Source organism: Lutra lutra, chromosome 7 (assembly GCF_902655055.1).
Source record: "Lutra lutra chromosome 7, mLutLut1.2, whole genome shotgun sequence".
Lineage (NCBI taxonomy): Eukaryota > Metazoa > Chordata > Mammalia > Carnivora > Mustelidae > Lutra > Lutra lutra.
The window spans coordinates 74,104,323-74,128,480 of NC_062284.1; the positions used below are offsets into that span (position 1 = coordinate 74,104,323).

The window sequence follows — 24,158 nt, forward strand, 5'->3', positions numbered from 1 at the left end:
AAGGAGAAAGAGCGGAGGCTGCAGAAGGCATCGCAGATGGCTGTGTGGTGGCTGGCACAGTGCCCACCGCCATGGATGCAGACACTCAGCGCACACGCACATGGACACACACGCGCGCGCGCACACACACACACACACACACACCAAAAAGGAGAGGGTGATCGAGGAATAAATTCAAAAGCAGGGAGAGAAGGGTACAGGGGCCCTGGGAACTGGGGGTGGGGAAGGCTCTAGATCTATTTGAATCTGCTCCGGAAGTGGAAGAGGAGGAAAAAAAAAGAAACCACCACAGGCGCAGAGAGAAGAGAGCTCTCCCGATACCCCACCCCGCCCCCACCCCACCCCAGCCACCCCTCCTCCCTGGCATGGGATTCATGGGCACCTGCTGAGGACAGGGTCCCCTCCCTCTGCTTGCCATAAATATTGGCACCGAGGACCCAGACTCAGAAGGACAGGACATTCCCAAGGAAAATTGTGTTGTTTTTTTTTTAAGTTGCTTTTTATAATATATGTGTATATATATATTTTTAAAACATTACACCCGTTTTGGTATGAGGGCGGAGGCGAGTGAAAGAAGGTGACCGAGCCAAGAGGAGAGAGCACAGATGGCTTGGTGGTGGTATGGTGTGGTGAGTTGTGGGGAGGAGGCGAGGGGGTCTGGAAGAGGTTGGGGGTGGGTGGAATGAGGAACCCTGTTTTCCGTTTGGTTTGCTGTGGATGAAGGAGGGGGGTGGTGGGGAAAGAAGTGAGACAGATGGCAGAGTGGAGAGGCGGCAGCCAGTGCCGGCACTGCCCAGCCTGGGCGGACCCAGCTCTTCCCCCCCCCCACCCCCCCACCCCCCTGCCTGCCAGCTTTCCAAATGCCACCCTTCCCCCATCCTCCCCTCTTCCCATCCCCCCAGCTTGGCACTGATCTCTGAGAGAGAGGGAGGGAGGCTGGGCAAAGAGCATCTGTTCCCTCCATTCTCCCTGCTCTATCAGCTGCCAACCTAGGGCCATCGTCTGCCTCCATCACCCCTCCGCCCGCCTGCCCGCCCGCCTACCCACCCAATCCCAAACGGGTGCTGGATCAGGTGCCGAATCTGGCTGCCTCCTCGGGTATACCCGTCACTATGCATTGCTGTGTGTCTGCCACCGCTGCCTGGCACTCATGGGGCCGTGTGTGTGTATGTGTGTGTGTGTGTGTGTGTGTGCGCATGTACATGTACGCATAAGCGCGTGCTGTATGTGAGCCTCCTGGGCATGGGTGGGGGGTTGGCACTGCGGTTGCCAATCTAGTGTCCAGAAGGACAGAGGGATGGAGGGGAAGAAGGAGGGGAGAGGTGCGGGGCCCGGGAGGGCAGAACAGGGTGCATGGGTTGCTTCGTGCTGCCTGCTTCCAGGCATTGGCACTGCAGCTGCCACCCTCGTGCCCGCGGAGATGGGAGGAGGCGAATGGGGAGGGGGGCGGCAGTAGGAGTACTGGTGCTCTGAGAGGAAGGATCGCTACCTGGGAACCATTGGCATCACACCCATCATGCTGGTGCTCCGAGCTGGGGCAGTGGGAACAGGGGCCCCAGGAGGCAGAGAGGAGGGGCAGGGGGATGTTAATGATCTTGCTGTCCCTCTGGAGCTCAGCTCTGAGAAACGGTTGGACTAGGAGGTAGTCAGCCTTCTTCCAGTCTGGGAAAGTAAAGTGGTGGAAAGAGTAGCCAGGGAAGTGCCAAGAAAGTGTCTAAGAGCCAGAAGGAGGGACCGTGCCACTGCTCCCTGGGGAGAGCTCCTCGGGGCTGGCAGTCTGGCCCTTTGTGAAAAGCAAGGGGACACGGGCATGCGGCTGTGGGTGCTGGCACTGCCTGAGGAGGCTGGCACAGGCTCTAGCATTGTGTGGAAGGAAGAAGGGGGGCAGTGCCTCTTGCCAATCTGCTTGAGAGGGTGGCTGTGCCAGGAGTGAGAAGGGAGGTGAGATGTTGGGGTGTATGTGTGTGTGTGTTTATGAATTGTTTGGGAGAACAGACTTTTTTCTGCCAGGACCTCCTTCCTGTTCCCTCTTAGGCATGGGGAGTGGAGCAACAGACCGAGAGAGGCGTGAGGACACAAAGGAGGACGTGCGCCATTGCCAAGACCCCAAGGAAAGAAGGATGGAGAGCGCTGGCAGTCCTATTTGGCCCCCGGCCAGTTTCCTGCTGAAGATGGCCAAATCCTCCTGCCTGGTCTGTGTATGTCACTGTGCGCGCGTGGTGGGAGCGGGGTAGGGCTTGCTTGCTGAGCTGGGATCTAGAACGGGAAGGGCACCTTTCCCATTTGGACTTTCCACTCTAACAAGTGAGGTATCTGATTTTCTCCCTGGTGCCTTCCTGTCCTCCCACTCCCTCCCCTCCACCCCTCTTTCATCTCTCTATCACCATCTGGGTCCTACTGCTTGGCACCCAACCAACTAGACGCCGCCACGCTTGGCAGTGCTGCACTGGCACGTGAATAGTGTCTCCGATCCGGGCACTGCGGCAAACCCCAAGCTGCCAAACACGCTCACGACCGCCACTTGGCGGCAGAGAGAGAGGGGGCGCACCTAGGCAAGCTGGGCATCGGGCGGAGCTCTGTGCTGGGGGGTGGTAGGAGACAGGACCCTCAACAGCTCACCGCGTCAGTACTCCCGCCAACCCCAACCAGACACCCACCTCCCTCCCACCTCACTGCCCCCCAGAAAGGGAGTTACCTGCTACCATACTCCGTGTTTGAGCAGCTCTTTCAGGGGAAGCTGGAGCACAGAGGGACAAGGGCACAGGCAAGAAGCCAAATTCAAGGCACCAGGCCAATGGCCTGTCCACCTTTCTGGGCAATGAGGATAGAAAAGATACCAGCAGAGTGAAGGAGAGCTATAGAGAGGCCAGCCAGTTGTGTTGCCACAAAGCCGGTGCCAAAAGAGGCTGGAAGAGAAGTAGGGAGGGACCCTCAGACCTTGCTGCCAGGTAGTAGGGTGGTTTGTGCCTGTGCGTATTTCGTCTCTCTTGTGATTGGCTGAGCTGTGGTTGAGATGAATCAGTTCTTCCTCCCTGGTTAAAAGGCCCATATTCAATAACAGTCCTAGAAAAATGAAGAGGTGCTCTTGGCCGAGAGAGGTAGGCAGGTATAAGGAAGACAAAGGCACCTGGGACTCATCCTTCCAGAAACACTGTTTGGGGAGATTTAGTGTTTAGGAATTTCTCAATGGCACCCCAGTTAGGTTGAATTTGGATAAGTGTCCATGTCTTTGAAATCCACCCCTGGAAGGGAAACCACAGATCAGCAGTGAGCCCTCGTAGAAAGGAAGGCTCTTAGGAGGGGAGGCCCCAGCATCTGTGGTGACACAGACCACCCCTGTGCCTCCAGAGGCAGTTCCCTTGGCAGTGCCACAAAACTGGACCTTGGGCCTCCATCTGGAAGAGCTTCTAGTAGGTTGGGCTTTCTGGGTAGCCAGAAGCCATGGATCAGTAACTAGGAAGATACGTGGGTAGAAGCTTTGGCTCTGGGTGATACTGAGGGAGGCTGGGTGGCTCTGACGGAGGATGGGACCTGCCCAGAGGGAAGTCAAGCCATTGCCATGCTGGACTGAACTGCTTAGGATTGGGGGAGCTCTGGTTCCAGCATTTCTGGAAGTGGATGCCAGCTTCAGAAGAAGGGAGATGGTTTCCACAGCAGAGGAAAAAGCAGGGAGACACTCAGCCAAATGGGTGAGTGGACAATGTTTCTTTTCTCCTGTTCAAGAATAACCAACGTAAGCAGAAGACAGAGTCAGATTTCCCAGGTGGTGGTGGTGGGGGTGACGGCAGGGTATTGGAGAAGACAAAGCTGAGGTGATGTTAGGCCCCTGGTGGTATCCCTGGTGGAGCAGGGTTGGGTCTGGGTGCTGGAGAGTGAGGGGCAGGTCACAGGTGTGAATGGGCTGAGCAGCCCATATCAGGGCTTCCTGTACTCCAGAGAGCATGGGATCACCTAGGAGTTTCAACTCAGCAAATCTGAAGTGTGGTTCAGAAATGTGCATTTTAAGCCAGCGCTCGGGCAACCACGCTGCAGGTAGACAGAACTTGGAGAGACTCTTCTGAGATGCGGCAGTCACCTGTAGACTGTTAACCCTAGTCTGGGCTTCTCTAGGCCTTTGGCATCTTTTTTCTTCCTCCCCAACCACAGGCATGTCTTTATGCTGTCATGCCTGTGATACATGTGTTGTGGGATGTGTGTCAGTGTGTTGTGAGTAGGAGCAGCAGGACAAATAGTACAGATCATGAGGTCAAACCAGGCAGATTTAGCCTGACAGAACCGTGCTTCTCACTGGCAGTAGTTATCACAGAAGAATCCCTTAGGGAACACTTCTGAATTCTGGTGGGCATCTGCCCTGTGTTTTTGAAACCTCACCACTGAGAACCACTAGGTTAGGAGCACGGCCAGGAGGATGACTGTCTTTGGTCCGGTAAAATTTGTGTGGCTTCTGTGGCTCAGAACAGCCTGAGTCCTAATTACACTGCTTTTTGGAGACAGGTCTGTGTCCTGGATGGACAGAGTACAGGGCCTCGCCTACTCCAGATACCTAGCAAGACTCAAACGATGCTGTTGTTTGGGCACTTGGTGGGAATGAGCACAGTGTGGGTCACTCAAGTCCACTGGAGAAGACATGGTATAAGGTTGGATATCAGGGAAGGACTATGGATGTGGGGCATCCCGAGCTCCTACTGATGACCTCTTTCAGTGTTTTAGCCATTGTTTGTTTGTAAAAGTGTGTGTGTGGTGGTTGGTAAGATTAAGAGTCAACCCCAGGGGTGGGGGCGCCTGGCTGGCTTAGCTGGTAGAGCATCTGACATTTGAACTTGGGGTCATGAGTTTGAGCCCCACATTGGGTGTAGCGATTTCTTTAAAAAAAAAAAGAAAAAAAATGTCCATCCCAGGTTACCTTTCCCCATCACCTTCCTTCTAGTACACTTATAATCAGCCTGCTTCCCCACTAGCTTCTAGCTGGACACTGTTCTGTGGCTGGAGAGTTGTAGGAAACACCAGGCCCAGACTACTGACCGGGAATAATGCCATTTACTTCTTGTCTGTCCTTTGTGTGGAAGGTTGGCTGGGCCCTCTGTATGACGGAGAATGACAGGGTGGGTCCTCACCCAGTTATACACTCTGCCCATAACGTGTGGTCTCACCCTGGAAGCTTTCCCTGGGATCGCTTCCCATCTCTCCCCAGACTTGACGAGCTGCAGTCTAGATCTTCTCTGAATGTCCTCTGTCAGAATTTTCTTTCATCTGCCCTTTTCACAATGTATCCAGGCTGTTCTGCAGACTGGGTCTGTAGCCCTTCTTGTAGCAGGCGTTTCCTTGGCATTGGAGCAGTTCTCCTTAGTCCTCAAGGACATCCTTGGGTGCTTACAAGTTGCTCACTTAGTTGTTCCCAACTGGTGTTTTAGCTTCCCAGTGCAGCCTAGAGAGAAGGGCTCCTCGTGACTACCCTTCCTATAACACAGGGTCCCAGCCCAGTTTAATTCTGTTTCTAGGAGTTTTCCTTAAAGTTTCCTTCTGGTTTCTCTTCTACCTCTCCTCTCCCCAGTGTCACAGTGCAGAGGAATGGAGTCCTTTCCCCATGGATTGCAGCATTTGGTCACCCTTCCTCTGGTTACATTTCCCCTGTTCGTATTTTATTCTCACCTACTGTAGGATTGAAGGAAATGAATATGTCCTGGAGGCTGGTTGTACTTACGGGAAGTGTAGGTCCCTACACGGGCCTCTGTGCCCATGGGGCCCATCCTTGCTGGCATGTGTGTACCCCCACGGCACTCTCCGTGGCTCTACTAGCTTCTGATGGCATGCATGCTTGTTTCATTGGTGCAGTCATATACACAGAGCTCTGTATTTCAGATGTGATTTTCTATACAGGGATGAATGATTAGATGAGAAGATGTGCATTAAAACAACCAGGCTGGTGGAGGTTTGGGAAATTGGCGATCTGAACTATAAGCCCTCTACGTGGCTAAGGAACAAATAGATGGAATTAAGCAGATGGGTGCTATTGGGTGTGGAATACTGGCTTTCTTGGTTCCTGTGCATGTTTCTGTAAGGATACTCCCAAGGACTAGGGGGTTGAGGGAAGAGGGGTTTCTTTTTTCTGGCCCTACTGCAGATTCTGCCCCATTTGGCTGCTATAGCTTTAGATTTTTCTCATATTCTAGTTGAGAATGGAGTACCTGAACCCATCCCCACATGATTCTGGTTTAGAGTAACTACAGCCAAGCTCCCATCCACCTCCTGTCTCCTGGTACTGATCCTAACAGTAAGTAGGCTGGACCAGAATTTGGACACCTTAGAGCCCATGTATGTTAGAAACCGTAGTTCTTTGCCCCAGGCTGTGGAAGACCAATGGTAGAAGCCAAGGATTCAAGCTCACTTTAGGGTTGTTGGGGTGGGGCCTGTGTTACAGAATAGGTGTGGATATGCTAGGCATTTAAGTTGGGTCTGCTGCTCCCCAGGAGAAGCAGCAGGGTTTACCCAGGGTGACCTGGTGTTTGCCTCTAGTATTCTGCATGGGGCCTGATGACCTGGCCTTTCTTCCACCAGAACGGCCCGCTGAGCGTGGCTGCCGGGGACTTTTGGTCTGAGAATTGGGTTGGGGAGGAAGGCTTCCAGCCACTGGGAATGGCATACCTAACTCTACCTTCAGGCAGGCTCTTGTCTCTCAAATTACAGGGCTCCTGGTAAGGACAGTGGCTTAGTGTCAGCTCCCATCCCCTACTGTGCACTTATGCCTTGTCTCTAGACCAGGGTGTCCCCATGTAAGAAAACGTGCCAGAGGGCAAGAGGAGGCACAAGAGGGATTTCTGGCTATGTTAATTCCTGGTAAAAATATTCACAATTCAAATGACAGCAACCTGTCCTAGTTGTAAACTCCTAAAAATGCATGACACCTCACCTCTAATCATCCTGTACCAGGCATTTGCCCCAGTTTTCTTTTAAAATGTTTCTTCTTTCCCTCCTATCTTTTCTTCTAATTTTGTGTTTGTTTTCAACTTTTACACACAAGTCACATTCCCTGAAAGCACAGAGTGAAAAAGCTTCTTTCCATCTACACATGCTGCTAAGAAAATAATTTTATACACAGTTTCAGTGGGAAAAGAAAAGGATAGGAAGGGAGGGACACAGGAGAGAGGTGAGAGATGGGAAGGGTGGCGGCAAGAACGAGAGTGTGGTGGGGCCTGCATTTGTAACTGGTGTCACTGGAAGGACTCTTTGTACCCTACCCTGGTTTGCTAGAGTTCGAGCTCTTAACTTTAGAAATGCATTGGGAAGTGAGGTTCACAGAACATGTGGGCACTAGGGACTTGGCTGATTTTCCCTCCCCCTTTCTCCCATCTTTTTGGCACATAAGCCTCTGCTTTGGTATTAACATGTTCACATGGCAGAGCAACAGGCCAGGAAGTGGAAATCCCAGGGCTGACTGAACTGTGTGCACACATATTAAATGGACGAGGGTAGTGGAAGAAGCCCCAAGGGAGAAAGTTTGCAATACCTTGAGAGGGGAGGTCTCCTGGACAAGGGTGGTAGCAGAAACTGTCTGGAGGACTGGGAACTTTTGCAGGCTTTTCTTTGCCAAAATAAAACACCTGCTTTTAGACCTTGTGCCACTGTAGCTGGGCTTTGGGATCACCGGTTCCCATCTGATGCTGGCAGAAACAATGTTAGAGGTGGGGAACCCTCTTCTAGCCCATTCCTTTTTCATTGGTTTCCCTTGGTGATAGCATTCTGTCAGATTCGCCTTGTGCTTTGGTCATTGCCTAGCCCACCCACCCCCTGAGCCTCCTGGGACAGCCTCTTGACTGGGTGGTCCTCCCAGCAGCTGCTGCTTGCTGGTAGGAGGAAGGGCAAGGGCAAAGGAGGAAGGAAGAACATAGGTGGGAAATAAAGGTCCCCACAAAGGCAAGGATTTCAAGTGACCAGGAATGTGAAGGGGACACTGGACATGGAAATAGAAGTTGGGGTTCGTGAAAGAAGCAAATGAGAGGGAGCAGTGGTTAACTGTAGGAAAGGGAGGCATACCTGAGATTCAGAAACCATAATATCCTGTCCACCCACCTCTTTCTTCCTGGGACTGCCAAGATACATTTGGCAACACTGACTTTCCTAACTAGTGACTGGGAATAAAGAGGTGTTAGCAGTCCTGATATTCAGTTCAGAGGGCAAAGGTAGGTCTCTCCGTCTCCAGGCTCTTCTCCCCATGGCCAGCTCTGGCCTCGGAACCTGGGCTGGCTAGGGTCAGGCTGCACAGCTTTCTGTCCCAAGGATCACCATACCCATGCAAGGACTTAAAAGCCATTTGCTCTTCCCAAGACTAGTAGTTTAAAGAAACCCTTAACATGGGGGAAAATGGACACAAATGGGGGGGAGGACACTTGTTTGATGGGAGAGTTTGCAGTTTTCTGTATTTTCCAAGTTTATGTTTTACTTTAGTTCATTCCTCTGTCTCCATCTTTCTCCTGTGCACATTCGCACGCATGCTCTCTCTCTCTTGCTCTTTTTTTTTTTTTTTGGTTGTGTGTGTGTTTCAGTTTTTTTAAAAGAACTTTGGATTTGCCATTCGTGGGCAGTGCTGGTCCCGGAGGCTGGGCCCCCCACATGGCAGGGCTGGGACAAGGGGCGGGCCCACGGCTGCTGAGAGGATCTCTGTGTTTAAAGCCTTTGAGAATAAGTTACTGCAGTTCCCAGGGTGCAGGGTGGGGTTTGGCAGAGGGGTTCCTGGCGGTGGCTTCCCCTAGAGTCCAGGCCGCAGGGGCTCCTGTCAGGCGAGGAGAGGGTCAGGAAGGAGGAATGTGGGGAGAGTGAGCTGTGAGCACTTCTCCCCCCTGCCAACCTCCAGTTTGGTTAGAGTTTTGTGGGCTCCCTGCCCATCCCAGGCTCCAACCTTGGGAGCCAACTGGGTATTTGGAAAGTTTGTGAGCTGTGTGGCGCTCTAGACAAGGGGGTAGGGAGAGAGAAGGGGGAGTAGCAAAGTTTGTTTTCCTTCCCCTTCTTGTCTTGGGTTTTCTTTTCCTTCTTCTTTCTTTTCTTTTTCTTTTTTTCTTTTTTTTTTTTTTTTTTTTTTGGTGTTTTCTCAGTCAGTGGAACAGCATGGGCTGACATACGTGTGTGTATTTGCAGGGGTTGACTGTGTTGCGGGGGGTGAATCCAGTGGGGATAAGGTTGTAGGAAGATGGATTCTAGGATAGATCTCGTGTGTGGTGGGCAGGGCAGAGATGAGCAGACCATCAGGATGACAAATGGGCATGTGTCTGTGAAGATGTGGGGCAAGGAGCCACAGAGGATTAGTGTGTCTGGGGGTTTGGGCAGGGGGAGGAGGCAGGACTCTGCTGGAGGTGGGGTGTGTGAAGCCCACTGAGGGTGGGAATTTAAAGATTCCCAGGAGGTGGGCGGAGCCAAGGGTTGGGGGTGGGGGATTTGAGCTCCCACCAAACACCCCTTGGGGCAAGGGGAGGGGGCCCTGAGGCCTTCCCCTCTCTCCCCATCTTGGTTTATCTGTTTATAAAGCTAGAAGTGTAGAGGTAGTAGTAGTTTTTGGGTTGGAGTCCGTGTGAGGTAATCTTGCTTCCTCTTTGGCAAAAGCCACAGCAGCTGTGGCGGCAGTGGCGGCGTTGGTGATGGTGATGGCTGGGCCCCCTGGGGGCGGGGCCGCCTTGCGCCTATGGGCAGAGGAGCGCAAGTGGGAGGCCAGGGCTTCGTGCCCACTCAGCAGCACCTCACATGCCAGGCAGTGGTAGGTGCAGATGGGCACCCGCAGTGGGGGGGGCAAAGAACCCCCAGAGCCCCGCCCAAAGAAGCAGAAGGATCTCTGGTGAGCAGTGGCTGGGGCCTCCCCATCGAATGCCATCTTGCACTGGCGGCACAGATAACGGTGGGTCACATCCACGGTGGAGATGCCGGTACTGGCCGACAGCAGCTCCTCGGCCTCCCCGGCCTCCCCCTCCCCTGCAGCAGCCAGTTCAGGAGGCTTTGGAGGAGCTGTGGCTGTGGGCTCGGGGGGCTGGGGTGGCGGCTGGAGGAGGGCATTGGGGAGCAGTCCGATGAGGGTCTGAGGTATCATGGGGTTCATGGGAAATAGCCCCTTCTTCATGCCATAGAGCTGTTGGAAGTAGGCCCCCTGCAACTGGGGGCCAAAGACAGCTGGTGGTGTTGCCCCCCCAGCAGGGGGCAATGGGAAGGGCAGGAATTGGCCCCCTAAGAGGGCTGGGACAGTAGCCTTCAGTGCTTTGAGGTTCTTGAGGGCGTCAGTGGAGGAGTTGGTGGAGGCTGCCATTGGCTTTCGCTCACCAGAGACTCTGTCCCCAGAGGGCTCAGTAGGGGGGCCTGGAGCCGGGTCAGCGGTGCCTGCTGTGGAGGTGTTAGTTTGCTCAGGCACAGGTCTCTGAGGTAAGGGGCAGCCTGGGCCAGCAGTCTGGACCACTGTGGTGGCAGGCAGGACTGAAGTGGCAAGGCTGAGGAGGCCAGAGGAGGCTGCAGGGCCTAGGAAGATGAAAGGAGTGATGAAGGATTAGCCACCTCCTGGTCCGTCATCTTTCCTTCTGTAGGCCACTACACCCTTGCCCACTCCAGCCACACCCTTGCCCACTCCCGCCACCTAGCCGCCATGCGCCCTTCCCTCCCTTCTCTCCGCGAAGAGCCTGAAACTAAGGAAGGCCACAGAAGGCTGGAAGTGGGAAGAGTCAAGGAGGAAAAAAAGGAGACCTTCACTAGAGAGAGGTGCTCTTTGCAGTCCAACCCCTCCCAACTGCCCACTCACCTGAACTGAAAGGAGCTAAGCTGCCCAGCGGGGGCTGGGCCAGAGCTGGGCCGGACAAGAGGACTGGGGCCAGGCGAGGCAGGGCCGGGGCAGCCCCAAGGGGCAGAGAGGCAGATGTGGTGGCAGGTGTGGCCTTGGGAGCCGGGGGTGCCTCAGGTGCTGGGGCCAAGTCGTAGCACTTGCTTTCACTCTTCAGCTGGGCTCGGACGGCCTCTTTGAGTTTGGCGAGGTGCTGGCGTGAGAAGAGATGGCCTCGGCAGGAGACATAGAAATCATACTTGACGTCACAGTAGGGACAGTCGGTGCGCTGGGCTCCCAGGGGGCCTTCACTGCCGCCCCCAGCTCCGCCAGCTGCTGCCACCTGCAGTTTAGCCTTCTTTTCCTTGGCACGAGCATTCTGGAACCAGACCTGGATGACTCTCTTGGGCAAACCAATCTCCTCCCCCAGCACCTCACACTCCTGCATGGTCGGGGTACGGTAGGCCTCGTAGCAGGCTTTCATGATCTTCAACTGCAGGCTGCTCATCTGGGTCCTGTAGCGCCGCTGCCCCATTCCATCTGGAACCCCAGCCCCCCCTCCTGCTCCTCCACTGCTTCCTCCAGCCCCAGGGGACTCCGGTTCGGCCAGACTGGAAGCAGATGAATCGCTGAGATCGCCTGCAGATGGACTGCAAGCCTCGCTTTCTGGAGAAGCTTTAGCAGGTTCATCGGCACCCTCTTCCTCACTGGGTGGAGGGGGAAGTGGGAGGGGGAGCGCTGGTTCTGGTGTTGGGGTGGTGGCCTCCTTCCCCGGTGGCAGAAAAGGCAGGGCCCCGGTGGCAGGGGTAACCGGGGGGTAGGGAAAAGCAGGTGCTTCTCGCTTTGAGGTCTCCCTCCCAGTCCCGTCGTCTACCTTGCCCAACAAGAGGTTGAACTTGGGGAATGCTGCGGGGGCAGACGTGACGGCCTTGACTGCTGGGTTGGGCACTGCCCCAGGTGTGCTTCGAAACTGGCCTTTCCTCTCCCGGGCCCTGGTGTTCTGGAACCAGACCTGCACCACTCGCTTTTTGAGCCCCACCTCCTCGGAGATGCAGTCAAGCATCTTGCGAGTCGGGTTGGAGTCTTGCATGTACCAGCGGTACAGGATCTCCAGCTGTTCCGGCAGGATGGTAGTGCGCAGGCGCTTGTCCCTGGGGGGCTCGCTCTCCCCTCCCCCGCCCACCTCACTGCCTGTCGGGGACAGGCTGCCCTCCTCGTGCTTCCGTTTGAGCGGGGGTCCTGGCGTGGGCGGAGTGCCTGCCGCCAGGGGGCTCCGCTCCCCGAACACCAGCAAGGGCAGATCTAGGAGGTTCGGGGCCGTGCTAGGCTGCACGGATGGCAAGAAGTGCAGCCGCCGGTGACTGGCGAGGAGGTCTTGGCTGGGGAAGGACATGGTGCACTGGTCACAGGCGTGGGCCAGGGAAGGTGAGGGAGGGGCCTTCCCTTCAGGTTCTTTGCCCTCTGGCTTTGTTGCCTCTGCTTGACTCAGCTCTTCCCGGTCCAGGGGCTCTGGTGAGGCACCCTCGGGTCCTGTGGGGGGTTCCAGGTTCTGTTCCTCCTCCGCTTCCTCCTCCTCTACCTCTTCCTCCTCTTCCCCTCGCTCTGCCTCTTCCTCCTCCTCTTCGGGGGGCTGGTCGTCATAGCATTTCTTGAGGTGCCGCACCAGCTCAAAAACGCATGAGAAGGTGGCATGGCAGCGCCTGCAGCCAGAGGCTCCCCCGTTGCCACCTCCGGTTGGCACAGGCCCACCCTCAATGGCATTTTTGCGTGCTTTCTGGCGGGCATTCTGGAACCACACTACCACCACACGGCTAGCCAGGCCCAGGAGACTTGCAAGCCGCTCCACCTCTCCATCCTTGGGGTAGGCACTGGTCTCAAAGAAAGACTGCAGAGCCTGGGTCTGGAACTCTGTGAACTTGGTTCTGGAAAACCTACGGCCTGCCGGCACTAGGGGAGGCAGATTCCCTCTGGAGCTCTCTTCCTCCTCTGGGGGCCAACGTCCTGCCCGGCTCCGCTCCTCAAAGGGATGGGTCCCCCCAGCCTCAGGCTCCGGGACCAGGAAGGGAGGGCCCAGTGGGGGAGCTGGTGAATCCAGGGACCCATCAGGAGGTTTGGGGGGCTCTGCAGGTGGTGGATACAGGCTGTCATAGCTCTTTCGAAACTGAGCAGCATAACGGCTCAGGGCCTCAAAGGGCAGGAATCGGCGGTGGACGTGCTCCTCGTGTGTCTTGAGGATGAGCATATTGGAGAAGAGTTTCCCACAGGCCCCACAGGCCAGCTTGTCCCCACCCCCCAGGGCCTCTGGTGGGGGTGGAGTTGGGGGAGGGGGCACAGCCTGCTTGCCTTCGTTGTACTGGATCACCAGCTCAAAGCCGAAGTTTTCTAGAAGGGCTTTGGCTGCAGTGCGGGCTGCTTCGCTGGGCGTGGAGTTGGGGGATGAGGTGGGCCTTGCCTCACTCCCCTCTTCTGCCACAGGGGGCCGCTCCCACTCCCGTTCAGCCAGCTCAGTCTTGGGGGGCGGGGGTGGGGGAGGAGGAGTGGCAGCTGGCAGGGACAGCAGGGGTGCAGGCCCCGCCAGTGCCAGCTTGGGCCCCACCTTGAGGTCATGGAGGTAGAAGGGCAGGAGCAGCTGTTGCTGCTGGAGCTTCAGCAGTGATTCAGGCACCAGAGGGAAGGGGGGCAAGACTGGCGGGGTGAAGAGTGGGGCTGGGAATCGGTGCAGGTCCAAGGGGGGTGGGGGAGGCGACAGGAAGGGCAACCCAGATATGAAGCTACCAGGGTCAGGGCCCTTCTTTTCAGTGCCCACATCCCCCTCGGTCTCGCCCTCTTTGGGCTCTTCCTGACCTCGCTCTGGCCCCTCCACCTTGGCATCAGTCTTGGTCCCCCGAGAGCGAGTCTGGTGTAGAACGGAGCGCATGTGGATCTCCAGGGTGGAGCTCTGGTTGTAGGAGACCCGGCAGACCGTGCACTTGAAGGGCTTGTCTGTGGCAGCCGCAGTGGGAGGCGTGGCACCCGCCTCTCCTCGGGCATGGCCGGATGGGTCAATGGCAGCCTTCTTCATCTTGTGCAGGTGGGAGACAGAGTTGTAATGGACCAGGAGGATATTCTTCTGTGTGAAGGACTCCTTACACACAGTGCACTTATAGGGCCGGGCAGGGTCAAGAAACTTGTCCAGGGCAAAGTTGGTGGTCTTCCGATAGGTCAGAGGGTGGCGAGAGTCAGCTGGAGGGGGCTCTGTGGGGCGTGGCTCCCCAACACTCCCCTCTTCCTCCTCAGCCATGGTGGGTGGAGGGGCCATTTCTTCCACCGGGGCCTCCGGCCGAGGGGCTGGAGATGGGGCTGGAGAAGGAGATCGATCAGGGCTTCCTGGGGGCTTGTCTGGGCCCTCGGCTGAGGGTGGGGGAGGCTCAGGAAGAAGATCAGGACTGGCTTCAGGGGTCAGGTGAGGGCCTTCTGAGGGAGAGAGAAGGGGGCCATAAGCAGGGAACTTGGTCTAAGGTCAGACCCCCCCCTACTCAATGTCTAGGGCAACCGATCCTTGCCTCGGTTGACTTCAGACCCTCCTGCTCTGTGGAGCCCAGGTCCCCTTTCCCTGCCACTTTGACAGGTTTGCCGTCCCCATTCTTACCTGCTTCCTGTTCTCTGCTGGGTGCAGCCTCTGGCCCAAGAGCATGGGGCTCTGGGGCATCCCCCAGCGGGCAGAGAGCAGGCCCAGGCAGCACTTTGGTCATAAAGGTCATCTCTACAGTTGTGGCCTGTAACAGAAGAAAGCCCAGTGACTGACCTGCGCCTCCCCCACCCCGCTACTCCTGCCGCCCTGCTCTGCACCTGCGCCCACCCCCAGCCCAGGGCTCCTCCTGGACTCGCTCTCCCTACCTTCTGCCCTTCCCCAGAGGAGAGGGCCTAGGCTGCTGCCTCTCCCATGCCGCAGCGAGGGCATGCTGTTGAACAGCTCTTGTCATGACTTCATGGAAATGAAGGAAACGCCAAGCTCCCTCACCGGCAAGCAGAGACAGCCGGACAAACTCTGCTAAGTGTTCCCCAACTGTAAAACCACCTCAAACCTGTGAAATGCTGCTTCCTCATCACTACCCTCACACACACACACACACACACACACACACACACACGCGCGCGCCTGGACACCTCTGTCTTTTCTTCCCCTTGGGTCAGGTCCTTGCCCAGCCAGTACTCACCACAAGCAGCAGCTTCTCCACGCACTCGGGCACCACATTGTGAAGGTGGCTAAGGTGGAAGTGCAGGGCAGGCCTGCCCACCAGCTGCTCCTGGCATAGCGGGCACCTGTACTTGGGCTGCACTGCATGCTGGGAGAGTGTGTGAGCCCTCACCTGGTCGGACTCTGGGCTCAGGAAGCTGCAGTACGGACAGCAGAACACCTGGGGACACACAGCGGGGGGAGGGGGTGCCAAGGGAGGAGGCATCAGGGAATTGGGGGGACCACTATCACCCCGCCCCCTGTATGCCTGAACACAGCAAGATCCCTCACGCCCAATTTAGGAGGAGTGAGCCCCAAACGAAGGCTTCAAGGCATCACAGGGATCCAGCCAGAGGCAAGAAGCTGGCTCCTCCCTCATTTCCCTTAGATTGGGACAAAGGCCTGGGCTAGACTTGCCCTTGCCTTCCTTCTTTGTCCGGGCCTCTCCCTCCATTCTGGCCTCTGTCTTTCCCATTTCTTCTGCCTTGCTCTCACTTCTCCAGCTAACAGTATGGCCTTGTACCTGCTTCCCCAAATTGAGTTTTCTTACCCACCCCCACCCTGCCAGCGTCATCTCTGGGAAATGGCTCCCTGGCCCTCTGCACATCTGGAACCAGAGGCTCCTCCTTCATCCCCACCCACTCTGCGCCTCCGAGGTCCCTAACCTGAGTGTCTCCTGAAGAGGGGTCCTCCCTACCTGTCTTCTCAGAAGCTGGCTCATTCTCCCAGCGGCTTAGCGGCTCCCACTTTCTTTTCCTTTTTCCCTTCTTAATGTAAACAAATACCACAGCTCCCCCAGCGGCCCAGGAAAATTCTGGCCTGGCTCTGCTGGCGCATTCCCGCCCACACCTCCTGAGGGGTGGGGCCAAGGGAAGGCCCTGCCACCGCCTTAGTCACCTGACTGCCTGACCTCCAGCCTGCAGCCCGTCTGCCCAGCTCGGCTCACATCCTCTCCTGCTGGCTGGTGCCACTGGTCCAAGCCCACATACTGGGGGAGGGAATGGCCAGAAAGGAAGGGCATCCAGATGCTCATGTTAAAGCCCTCGGCCCTAGGAGCAGACATCTTTAGTGAGTCTGCAGGAAGGAACAGGAGCGAGGAGGCAGGGCCAGCCAGCATTGTCATCTGTGAGAATGCAGTAATGGTGCGCACTGAGGTCCCACTGGAGAGCTGAGGGGCAGCGCGGTGCCTTGGGACCCAGGCTGGGAGTCCCCTCACGATACCACTTCGCAACCACAGAGCTAAACCACCCAGGTCCTGCCTACCCCAGGCCGAGCCCTGAAGCCAGACTTAAGAGAGCTTCGGAGTTTGTTATTTGGGTCAGTCATCTGGGCTCGGGCCTCAACCCTCAGGAAGGGGGTGCCCAGATGCTTCCCTGCAGGCTCAGGGCCTTCTGCAGGAGATGACCATTGTGTCTTTCTGGTCATGACAAGAAGAGCGAGCTGGGCAGCACCTAGTTTTGTGGTTTGGGCTTTCTCCATTTCTTCACTTGTGTCTTCCCCTCTCTGTCCCCCTGCTTTCAGCATTTCCTACCTCCATACAGCTTCTGTCTCCCCATCTCTCTCAAGTCCTGCCCGCCCTTGTCTTCTCCCTCTGTCCTCCAGTCCCTCTGTGGTGCTGCACTGGCCCTAGGTGGCATTTCTCAGTGTGGCGTTCTGAGTAAGTCACAAGCCTGACAAAATTCCATCTACCTTTAAGTCTGAAATCTGTGTGTAAAGCTCTACCAAGGAGAATTTTAGGCTTTAGAATATGAACAGATCACAGTAACACCAGACCCCTGACCCCAGCTTTTCCCGGTTACCCCAGTTCTGACCATGGTTTGGTTGGCATTGTCTCCTGGAGGGCCAGTCTTGCTCTCTGCCTCTTCAGAAGCTTTGAAAAAGAGAGGAGATTAAAGAGACTCTGACAGCCCTCCCTCTTCCTTTCCAGATGCCCATCCCCACCCCCACCCTGCCGACCCCTGACCCTTAAGATGACCTGATTTGTAGCAGAGAGCTTCCAGAGTAGAGGGTAGGCTCTGGGGAAAGGCAGGAAAGTACAAAGCTGTACCCAATACAGGGAGAGAAGGCCCAGCAGGGCTGACTCCAGATTAGCGGGATGGCCAGTTTTGAGCCTTTTGGGGTTCCCCCTCTTCATTTCCCTCTGGTGAGTCCTTTCTTGCATCATTTTGGCTCCCTGTGCCCAGGAGGTCTTGCTGGGCGTCTGGATTACTGCCATATCCCCTGTGCATCTCAGAATGTATGAGGAACAGGGCGGGGAGTGGGGCGGGAAACGGCAGGGATGGAGGGAAAAGGGACCAGTCGAGCAACTCACCCAATTGTTCTGTTTTGTTCTGAGCATCTTTTTCAGGGGTGGGTGGCTCAGCTAAGGGGGTGACAGGAGGCTTCCCTGTGTAGGAGGAGGGGAGAGTCGGCTTAATAAAAGAGTGAAGCATCAGGAAAGGGAAGACACAGGGCAGAGGAAGCAGGACAAGCAGCCAGGAGGAGAAGATGGATGGATGAGCCACCAGGCCGGAGAGGACAAAAAGCTGGCAAAAAGACAGGATGAAGGAGAAATGATGGGGTTAGAGCTAGGAGGGCATAAGAGATCCTCTCTGTGAGCCCAGGCCCCGTCATTTCAGGATGAGGAAGCAAGTCTGGCCATAGGCAGCAGAGAGGGGGCCCAACTTGGCTCCCCATCTTGACTGGTCCTGGAAGCAGGGAGCCCAGAACCATAAAGGGAGGGGCACCGAAGAAGGAAGGTGAGGCCTAAAATGGAAGCAGGTGCGGTGAGCAGGAGGCAGCAGGTCTAGCTGGGAGAGGAGATTACCACTCAAGTAAGAATTGACAGATGTGTAGGAATTTATTTTCGGTGGCAGCCTAATTAAAGTGTTAAAGTTCCTTAACTCCGTTCAGCCCTGCGCCAGGATCATTAGCTATTGATCTGGGCCCCTCCGGCACTTAACTCCAGCCAGCATATTGGCAATTCAATTAGCACCAGTCAATGCGGCCTGTTCCTGGTTCCTGCTGCCCGCACCCTCACCCTCACCCGCCGCCAGCCCCTGCAGCCCGGATGCCCGTGCCCACCTCTGACAGCCCCTTCCAGGCTCTTCTCCTGCACCCTCTGGATCAATGGTGCCTGGCTGGCTGTTCCTGGTCTCTGTTGGTACAACCTCAGCTGCCTAAGGGGACCCTAAGCCCAGCCTTCGGGCTGAAGACCTCCTAGGAGACAGGAAGAGGCTGAGGAGCCTGACAAGGGCTTCTGCTCCCTGCTGCCTTAGGGCCAGGCCCACAGCTCCCATCTCCTGCCCAGCACGAAGCGGATTCCATTCTTCTGTTCTTCCACCTCCTCTCTCCTTTCCGACCAGCTCCTGCCACCCCCAACACCTAGCTAGTGTTGCTGGAACCCTGCTTACCATTTGCAATTGCCAGGCGACTCCTCCTCTCCTCCCTTGCCCTCCCCTCCTGTTCTCTGCTCTCCACCCAGCAAAGCTGCTGCCCTCCTCTGCCTCCTCCCCCGCCAAGAGCCTCCCCCAGGCTGCCCCACTGTTCCCCACACCCGGTTTCATCACGCCTTCACGGGGGCTCCTTTCCACATGCTCTCGACTGTCCACAGACCCCTTTCTCCTCACGGGTGTTGCCTTCTCCCAAGCCCAGCACCTGCTTCCTCACCAGGAGTCCGCAGCTGCCCATGACTGAAGCTCAGGATGCTCTGCAGCGCGGACAGCCCATCCTCGGCCGCGGGGCCGCCCTGCAGCAGCTGCAGGCGCCGCTGGGCCTGGGCGTCACGGTGGGCTGGTGCACGCAGGTGCTGTAGCACAGCCAGGCGGGACGGCGTCTCCCATGCACACAGCAAGCAGCGGAACAGCCCCAGCTCGGGCCCGGCTGCCGCCCCTTCCATCTCCAGCAGAAACTGGAAGTGTGGAAAGAAGGTGCTCAGGCCCCTCTCGATCTCAGGGTCCCCTCTGCCTCCCTCAAGGGAGCATGAGCAGCAGCACCCCCACCCTGCCCACTCCCTCTGCCCTCCTCTGGCCACCTGGACAGGATTGCTCTTCCTCCCCCACCTCCTCCTCTTCCTCCTACCAATCCTAGACTCCCACCTGGTAGGTGGATGGAGTCTGCTTCCATCCCCTTGAACTGCTGACAAGATGGCCTAAGCAGACAGAGACCCCACCTCTCTAGTCCCAAACACCAGAAAAGTTGAATAAAGTACTGGGTTCGCTTTGTCTGTGTCCATCATCCTTTGGTCTCCTTTCCATAATCATCTCCAAAAAGTCGATGAGCCTGGTACATACTTTTACCCAATTTTACCCAATCTTGCCCGCCCCGGGTTTTCCCCTCACTCTCCCACTCGTGGGTGTCTCCCTGGTCCATCCCCGTGCCCCTCTCCTCTCCTCTCCTCTGTCCCCAGGGGCTCTGTGCCAGGCCCCTCCAGGGCCAGACCCTCCCTGCCTCCCTCACCTTATAGATCTGGCTGTTTTCCTCATGGGCTGCAGCCCGGGTGTGCAGCTGCATCTTCTCCTTGCTGTTGGACTCGAAGTCACAGATGTTGCAGCGCAGATGCAGCGGGGGCACGGAGCCGTAGGGAGCCCCGTCTCCCAGGGGCACTGGGGCGGGGGAGCCCATGGCCCCACCACCCTCCCTCAGGTGGGCGGCCAGCTGGTACTTCTGCGCGTGTTTGTCAGTCTTGAGGTGGAGTTGGAAGTTGGCTTTCAGCTGGGTGCCATAGCAGCAGAGTTTGCAGCGGTGGGTGTCCCCGGCCACCTCCTTCCACTCGGCCTCCGGGAGGCTCCGGCCCACGCTGCAGTGGTAGAGCAGCAGCTCCAGGCTGTCCGTGCTGAAGGCCTGGCACACCAGGCAGCGGAACACCTTCAGGGCCGGGCTGTCGTCTGGGGGCGGTGAGGTGGGCAGGCCATCGGACAAGGGGCCCAGGAGCTGACTTGGAGGCAGGGGGGTATCCGGGGAGAGGCTGCCAGGGGCTGGGGGACAGAGACAGATGAGTGGCCCAAGGAAGGAAATGGGCGGGTGGGCAAATGAGGGCAGTGCAGAGGGAGCTGGGGTTACCGGGGGTGGGGGGTTGGGGGGGTGCTGGCCCTTGGGAGCACATAGGGACTGGAGTTTGGGCATGGGGAAGGGAGGAGGGGAATCGGGTGCAGAGTCCAGGCTGCTTACCAGGTGTGGGGAACTTGCAAGCAGACGCTCCAAGGTGGTGGAAGCCGTTGAGAAGCAGCTGGGCTTCCAAGGGCTTGTCCGGCCTCAGCCCAGAGCCTGGCAAGGGAGCCTGAGGCTGCCCCAGGGCCTGCGGCCCGAAGTACTGGAAGAGTTCAGGGGTGGGGGTGGGGGCGGCTCCCGGTGGCGGCGGGGGGCCTGGCCCCACCAGCCCAGGCGGCAGGCCCAGCGGCAGCCCCTGGTGCAGCAGCAACACATTCTGCATGTGTTTCTCAGAGGTCATGTGGATGCGCAGGTTGCGGGAGATGTTGGTCTCATAGCTGCACACCTTGCACTGCCAGGACGATTTGGTCTTGGGCTCCTTGTCCCCAGCAACGGCCGGGAGCGCCGCCTCTGGGGGGCTGCCCTGGCCCCCAGGGCCCGCCTGGAAGCCCTGCAGGTTGGCCAGGTGCTTATCCGACTGCATGTGGATGCTGAGGTTGCCCTTGGTGGTGGTGGAGTAGTTGCACACATCGCAGCGGTAGGGCTTGTAGCCGCAGTTGTAGCTCTCGCCCCGGGCCAGGCGGGGGTGCGCACCCCCTGCGCTGCAGTAGCTGCAGTGGCTGTTGCTCTCGGGGTGCTTCTCCCGCATGTGCACGTCCAGGGTCTGCTGGTACTTGTAGTGCCAGTTGCACTTGGGACACTTGAGCGTCTTGCAGGAGTTGCGGGAGTGTAACAGAGACATGTGGCTGGACAGGCTGAGGCCCTGGAAGGCCGCGGGGGCCGGGGTATAGTCGTCAGCGAGGCGGTAGGGCTGCGGTGGGTCACTGGAGTCTTCAGGGGAGCCGACGAGGGCAGGGAGAGTGCCCCCTTCCTTTGAGGCGGGTGAGCTTTGGTTGAGTGGGGGGCAGAGCCCTCCATCCTCTTCTTGCCCCTCGGAGAGCCAATCCGGCCCTGCCTCACCTGCTGCCATCGGCGATTCTTTGGCTTCGGCTGGGCTGGGGTCCCAGGTGGTGGGGGTTGCGGGCGGGGAGGGCGGGCTGAGGGCCATGACTTCGTTGGCAGGCAGGACAGGTGCCTGGGCTTTGGCCTCAGTGGGGATGTCCTCGGGCGGGGCTCCATTTGCCTCTGTGCTCGCTGTGCTGCTGTTGTCGGGGGGCCCTTCTAGAGGGGGCTGAGTAGGTGGTTTTGGTTCCAGAAAGCTTAGGAGGGCTGTGCAGCCCTCCTCTCCCACCTGGAGCACAGCTGGGTTACTGGGCAGGCCCAGATGTTGAGCAGGGGTGAGCTTCACCCCATGAGACTGTGTGTGACCGACAAAAGCCTGGGGCCCACTGAAACCCAGGCGGCACAGGAGGCAGAGCCAGAAGAGTGCCCTGTGGTCTCCTCCCCTGCTCTCCATAGGGCCATCTTTGGGATCTCCGGGTGGGTTTGGAGCCAGCTGGTAGCTCCAGAAGGCTCCATCCCTTCCCTCACAGGTGGCTGGAGATGGTGCTGAGGTATCACGGGACAGAATTTGGTCAGAAGAGCTAAAGCCTTGGATTGGGTCAAAGCCATGTTGGATGTGAAGGGCAGTGAGGAGTGCAGGGGGAGAGTGGGCAAGGAGGGGCAGGCTGGGGTCTTCTTTGATTCCCACCTCACCCCAAGGGAAGCCCTTTGGTAACAGTTCACTGCCATCTGTCAGGGACAGCTTGGCTGCGAGGTAGGCCTCACCACCAGCCATGAAGAACAAATGGTTGCTTAGGTCCATGGGTGGGAGCCCACCTCCTTCCTCCTCCTGCTCCTTGTCCTCTCGAACTCCTAGGTCCTTTGGTGAGAAGCCACCATAGCCAGGCTCTTCTTGGGGCTCCCCAGTCTCCTTTGGTGGGACGAGGCCACAGCCCGGCTCCAGGGCCTGTCCCCCTGGCTCTGAGGGCATCATGCTCGCAGAGCTGGAGGGGGCAGCAGGGGGATCTTTGGTGACAGGGTCAGCGGGGGTGCTGGGGAAGGTGTCCGGAGGCGGGGATGGGGCATGGTGCCCAGGGGTGGGGGTGGCGCCGGCGGTAGAGGGTGCGTTAAGGGTAGCCATTGCTGACGGAGGGGTGCTGGGGGTTCATCTCAGCGTGACAGCCAGTACCCTGCAGGGGAAACGTGGAGAGAGAGCAGGGCCATGAGGTGGCAGGAGACACTCGGCCAGGCAGTCGACACTCCAGATACTCCAGCCCCACACGCTTCTTTCCCGAGCACCAGACTCAGGTACCTGTTTGCCAACATGAAGCTTCGCCTTAGCACTTAGTGCTAAGTCTTCAAACCTACCGTGTTCAAAATCAGAACTCTATTTCTCCCCTGAATTTGGTCCTCCCATCTTTCCTCTCTCAAAAATTGGTACCTCCATTGATCTGGTTGCTTAGGCAAAAAAGCTAAAAAGCGGGCAGGCACCTGGGTGGCTCAGTCGGTTGAGTGTCTACCTTCGGCTCGGGTCATGATCCCAGGGGGAGTCCACTTCTTCCTCTGCCCTTCCTCCCACTCGTTCTCTCAATCTGTCTCTCTGTCTCTCTCAGATGAATAAAATCTTTAAAAATCAATAAAAACCAAGGGCAACTAGATGGCTCAGTGGCTTAAGCCTCCACCTTCAGCTCAGGTCATGATCCCAGGGTTCTGGGATCGAGTCCCACATTGGGCTCCCTGCTCAGCAGGGAGCCTGCTTCTCCCTCTCTCTCTCTCTCTGCCTGCCTCCCCCTATTTGTGCTATCTATCAAATAAATAAATTCTTTTTAAAAAATCAGTAAAAACCTCTAAGGTTCCTCTTGCTCCCACTCATATGCAACTGGACAGCAACCTCTCAGACACCTGTCCTGTCCCTCCACCAGCATCCTCTCCACTAGTACCGTCATGGCCCAAGCCACTGCCCTTCCTGAACCAGGGCAACGGACTCCACATAGTGGCCTCCACTTCTACTACTGCCCCTACAGCCCAGTCTCCTTCCATCCAGCAGCAGGAATGATCTTTCATTTAATTCTCAATTATGAAAAATGCCAAGGTGCCTGGGTGGCTCAGTGGGTTAAACATCTGCCTTTGGCTCAGGTCATGATCGTGGAATCCAGGGATCAAGTCCCAGCATCATCAGGCTCCTGGCTCAGCAGGGAGTCTGCCTCTCCCTCTGACCGTCCCCCCTCTCTTCATGCTTTCTCTCTCTCACGCGTGTGCTCTCTCTCAAATAAATAAATAAAATCTTTAAAAAAAGAAAAGAAGGGGTGCCTGGGTGGCTCAATGGGTTAAGCCTCTGCCTTTGGCTCAGGTAATGATCTCAGGGTCCTGGGATCGAGCCCCGCATTGGGCTCTCTGCTCGGCAGGGAGCCTGCTTCCCCCTCTCTCTCGGCCTCTCTGCCTGCTTGTGATCTCTCTCTTTCTGTGTCAAATAAATAAAAATTTTTTTAAAGATTTTATTTATTTATTTGACAGAGATCACAAGTAGGCAGAGAAGCAGGCAGGGAGAGAGGAGGAAGCAGGCTCCCCGCTAAGCAGAGAGCCCGATGTGGGGCTCGATCCCAGGACCCTGGCATCACGATCTGAGCCAAAGGCAGAGGCTTTAACCCACTGAGTCACCCAGGTGCCCCTAAATAAATAAAATCTTAAAAGAAAATAAAACTGCCAGACCTATATAAAAGTAGACCAAGTAATACCAGGAACCCTTTTGTTCTCATCACTCAGCTTCAAAAGCCACCAACACATGGTTGGTCTTGTTCCATCCATATCCTCACCCATTTCCCCTCTTCCCATATTGTTTTAAAGCACATTTCAGTTATCATAAAGAAGCATCTTTAAAAATGTAAATTGTAGGGGCACCTGGATGGCATAGTCATTAAGCGGCTGCCTTCATTTTTTTTTTTTTTAAAGATTTTATTTATTTGACAGACAGAGATCACAAGTAGGCAGAGAGGCAGACAGATAGAGAGGGGGAAGCAGGCTCCCCGCAGAGCACAGAGCCTGATGTGGGGCTCGATCCCAGGACACTGGGACCATGACCTGAGCCGAAGGCAGAGGCTTTAACCCACTGAG

The 24,158-nt window shown here is 56.8% G+C and overlaps 1 protein-coding gene and 1 long non-coding RNA gene across 8 annotated transcripts in view; one reads left to right on the forward strand and one right to left on the reverse strand.

Annotated features, from left to right (window-relative positions):
- Positions 1–568: 568 nt before the first annotated feature.
- On the forward strand, positions 569–8,378 carry LOC125104174 (uncharacterized). The gene is made up of 2 exons (XR_007128599.1): positions 569–2,198; positions 5,552–8,378. It is a non-coding gene; the product is annotated as an uncharacterized LOC125104174 (long non-coding RNA).
- A 634-nt stretch (positions 8,379–9,012) lies between these two features.
- Positions 9,013–24,158, reverse strand: part of ZFHX2 (zinc finger homeobox 2) — a 30,789-nt gene continuing 15,643 nt past the window's right edge. For 6 of the 7 annotated variants that reach the window (XM_047736625.1, XM_047736627.1, XM_047736626.1 and 3 more), the window contains 9 exons: positions 20,148–22,237; positions 19,437–19,954; positions 18,648–18,888; positions 17,311–17,385; positions 16,811–16,869; positions 14,980–15,180; positions 14,412–14,538; positions 10,766–14,236; positions 9,013–10,488 (listed from right to left, as the gene is read on the reverse strand). In XM_047736625.1, coding sequence (XP_047592581.1) covers positions 9,509–10,488; positions 10,766–14,236; positions 14,412–14,538; positions 14,980–15,180; positions 16,811–16,869; positions 17,311–17,385; positions 18,648–18,888; positions 19,437–19,954; positions 20,148–22,188 — 7,713 coding nt within the window. In that variant the 5' untranslated portion in view covers positions 22,189–22,237 and the 3' untranslated portion in view covers positions 9,013–9,508. Of the gene's footprint in view, positions 10,489–10,765; positions 14,237–14,411; positions 14,539–14,979; positions 15,181–16,810; positions 16,870–17,310; positions 17,386–18,647; positions 18,889–19,436; positions 19,955–20,147; positions 22,238–24,158 lie in introns of those variants that run through there. The other variant, XM_047736631.1, reaches the window with a different exon arrangement.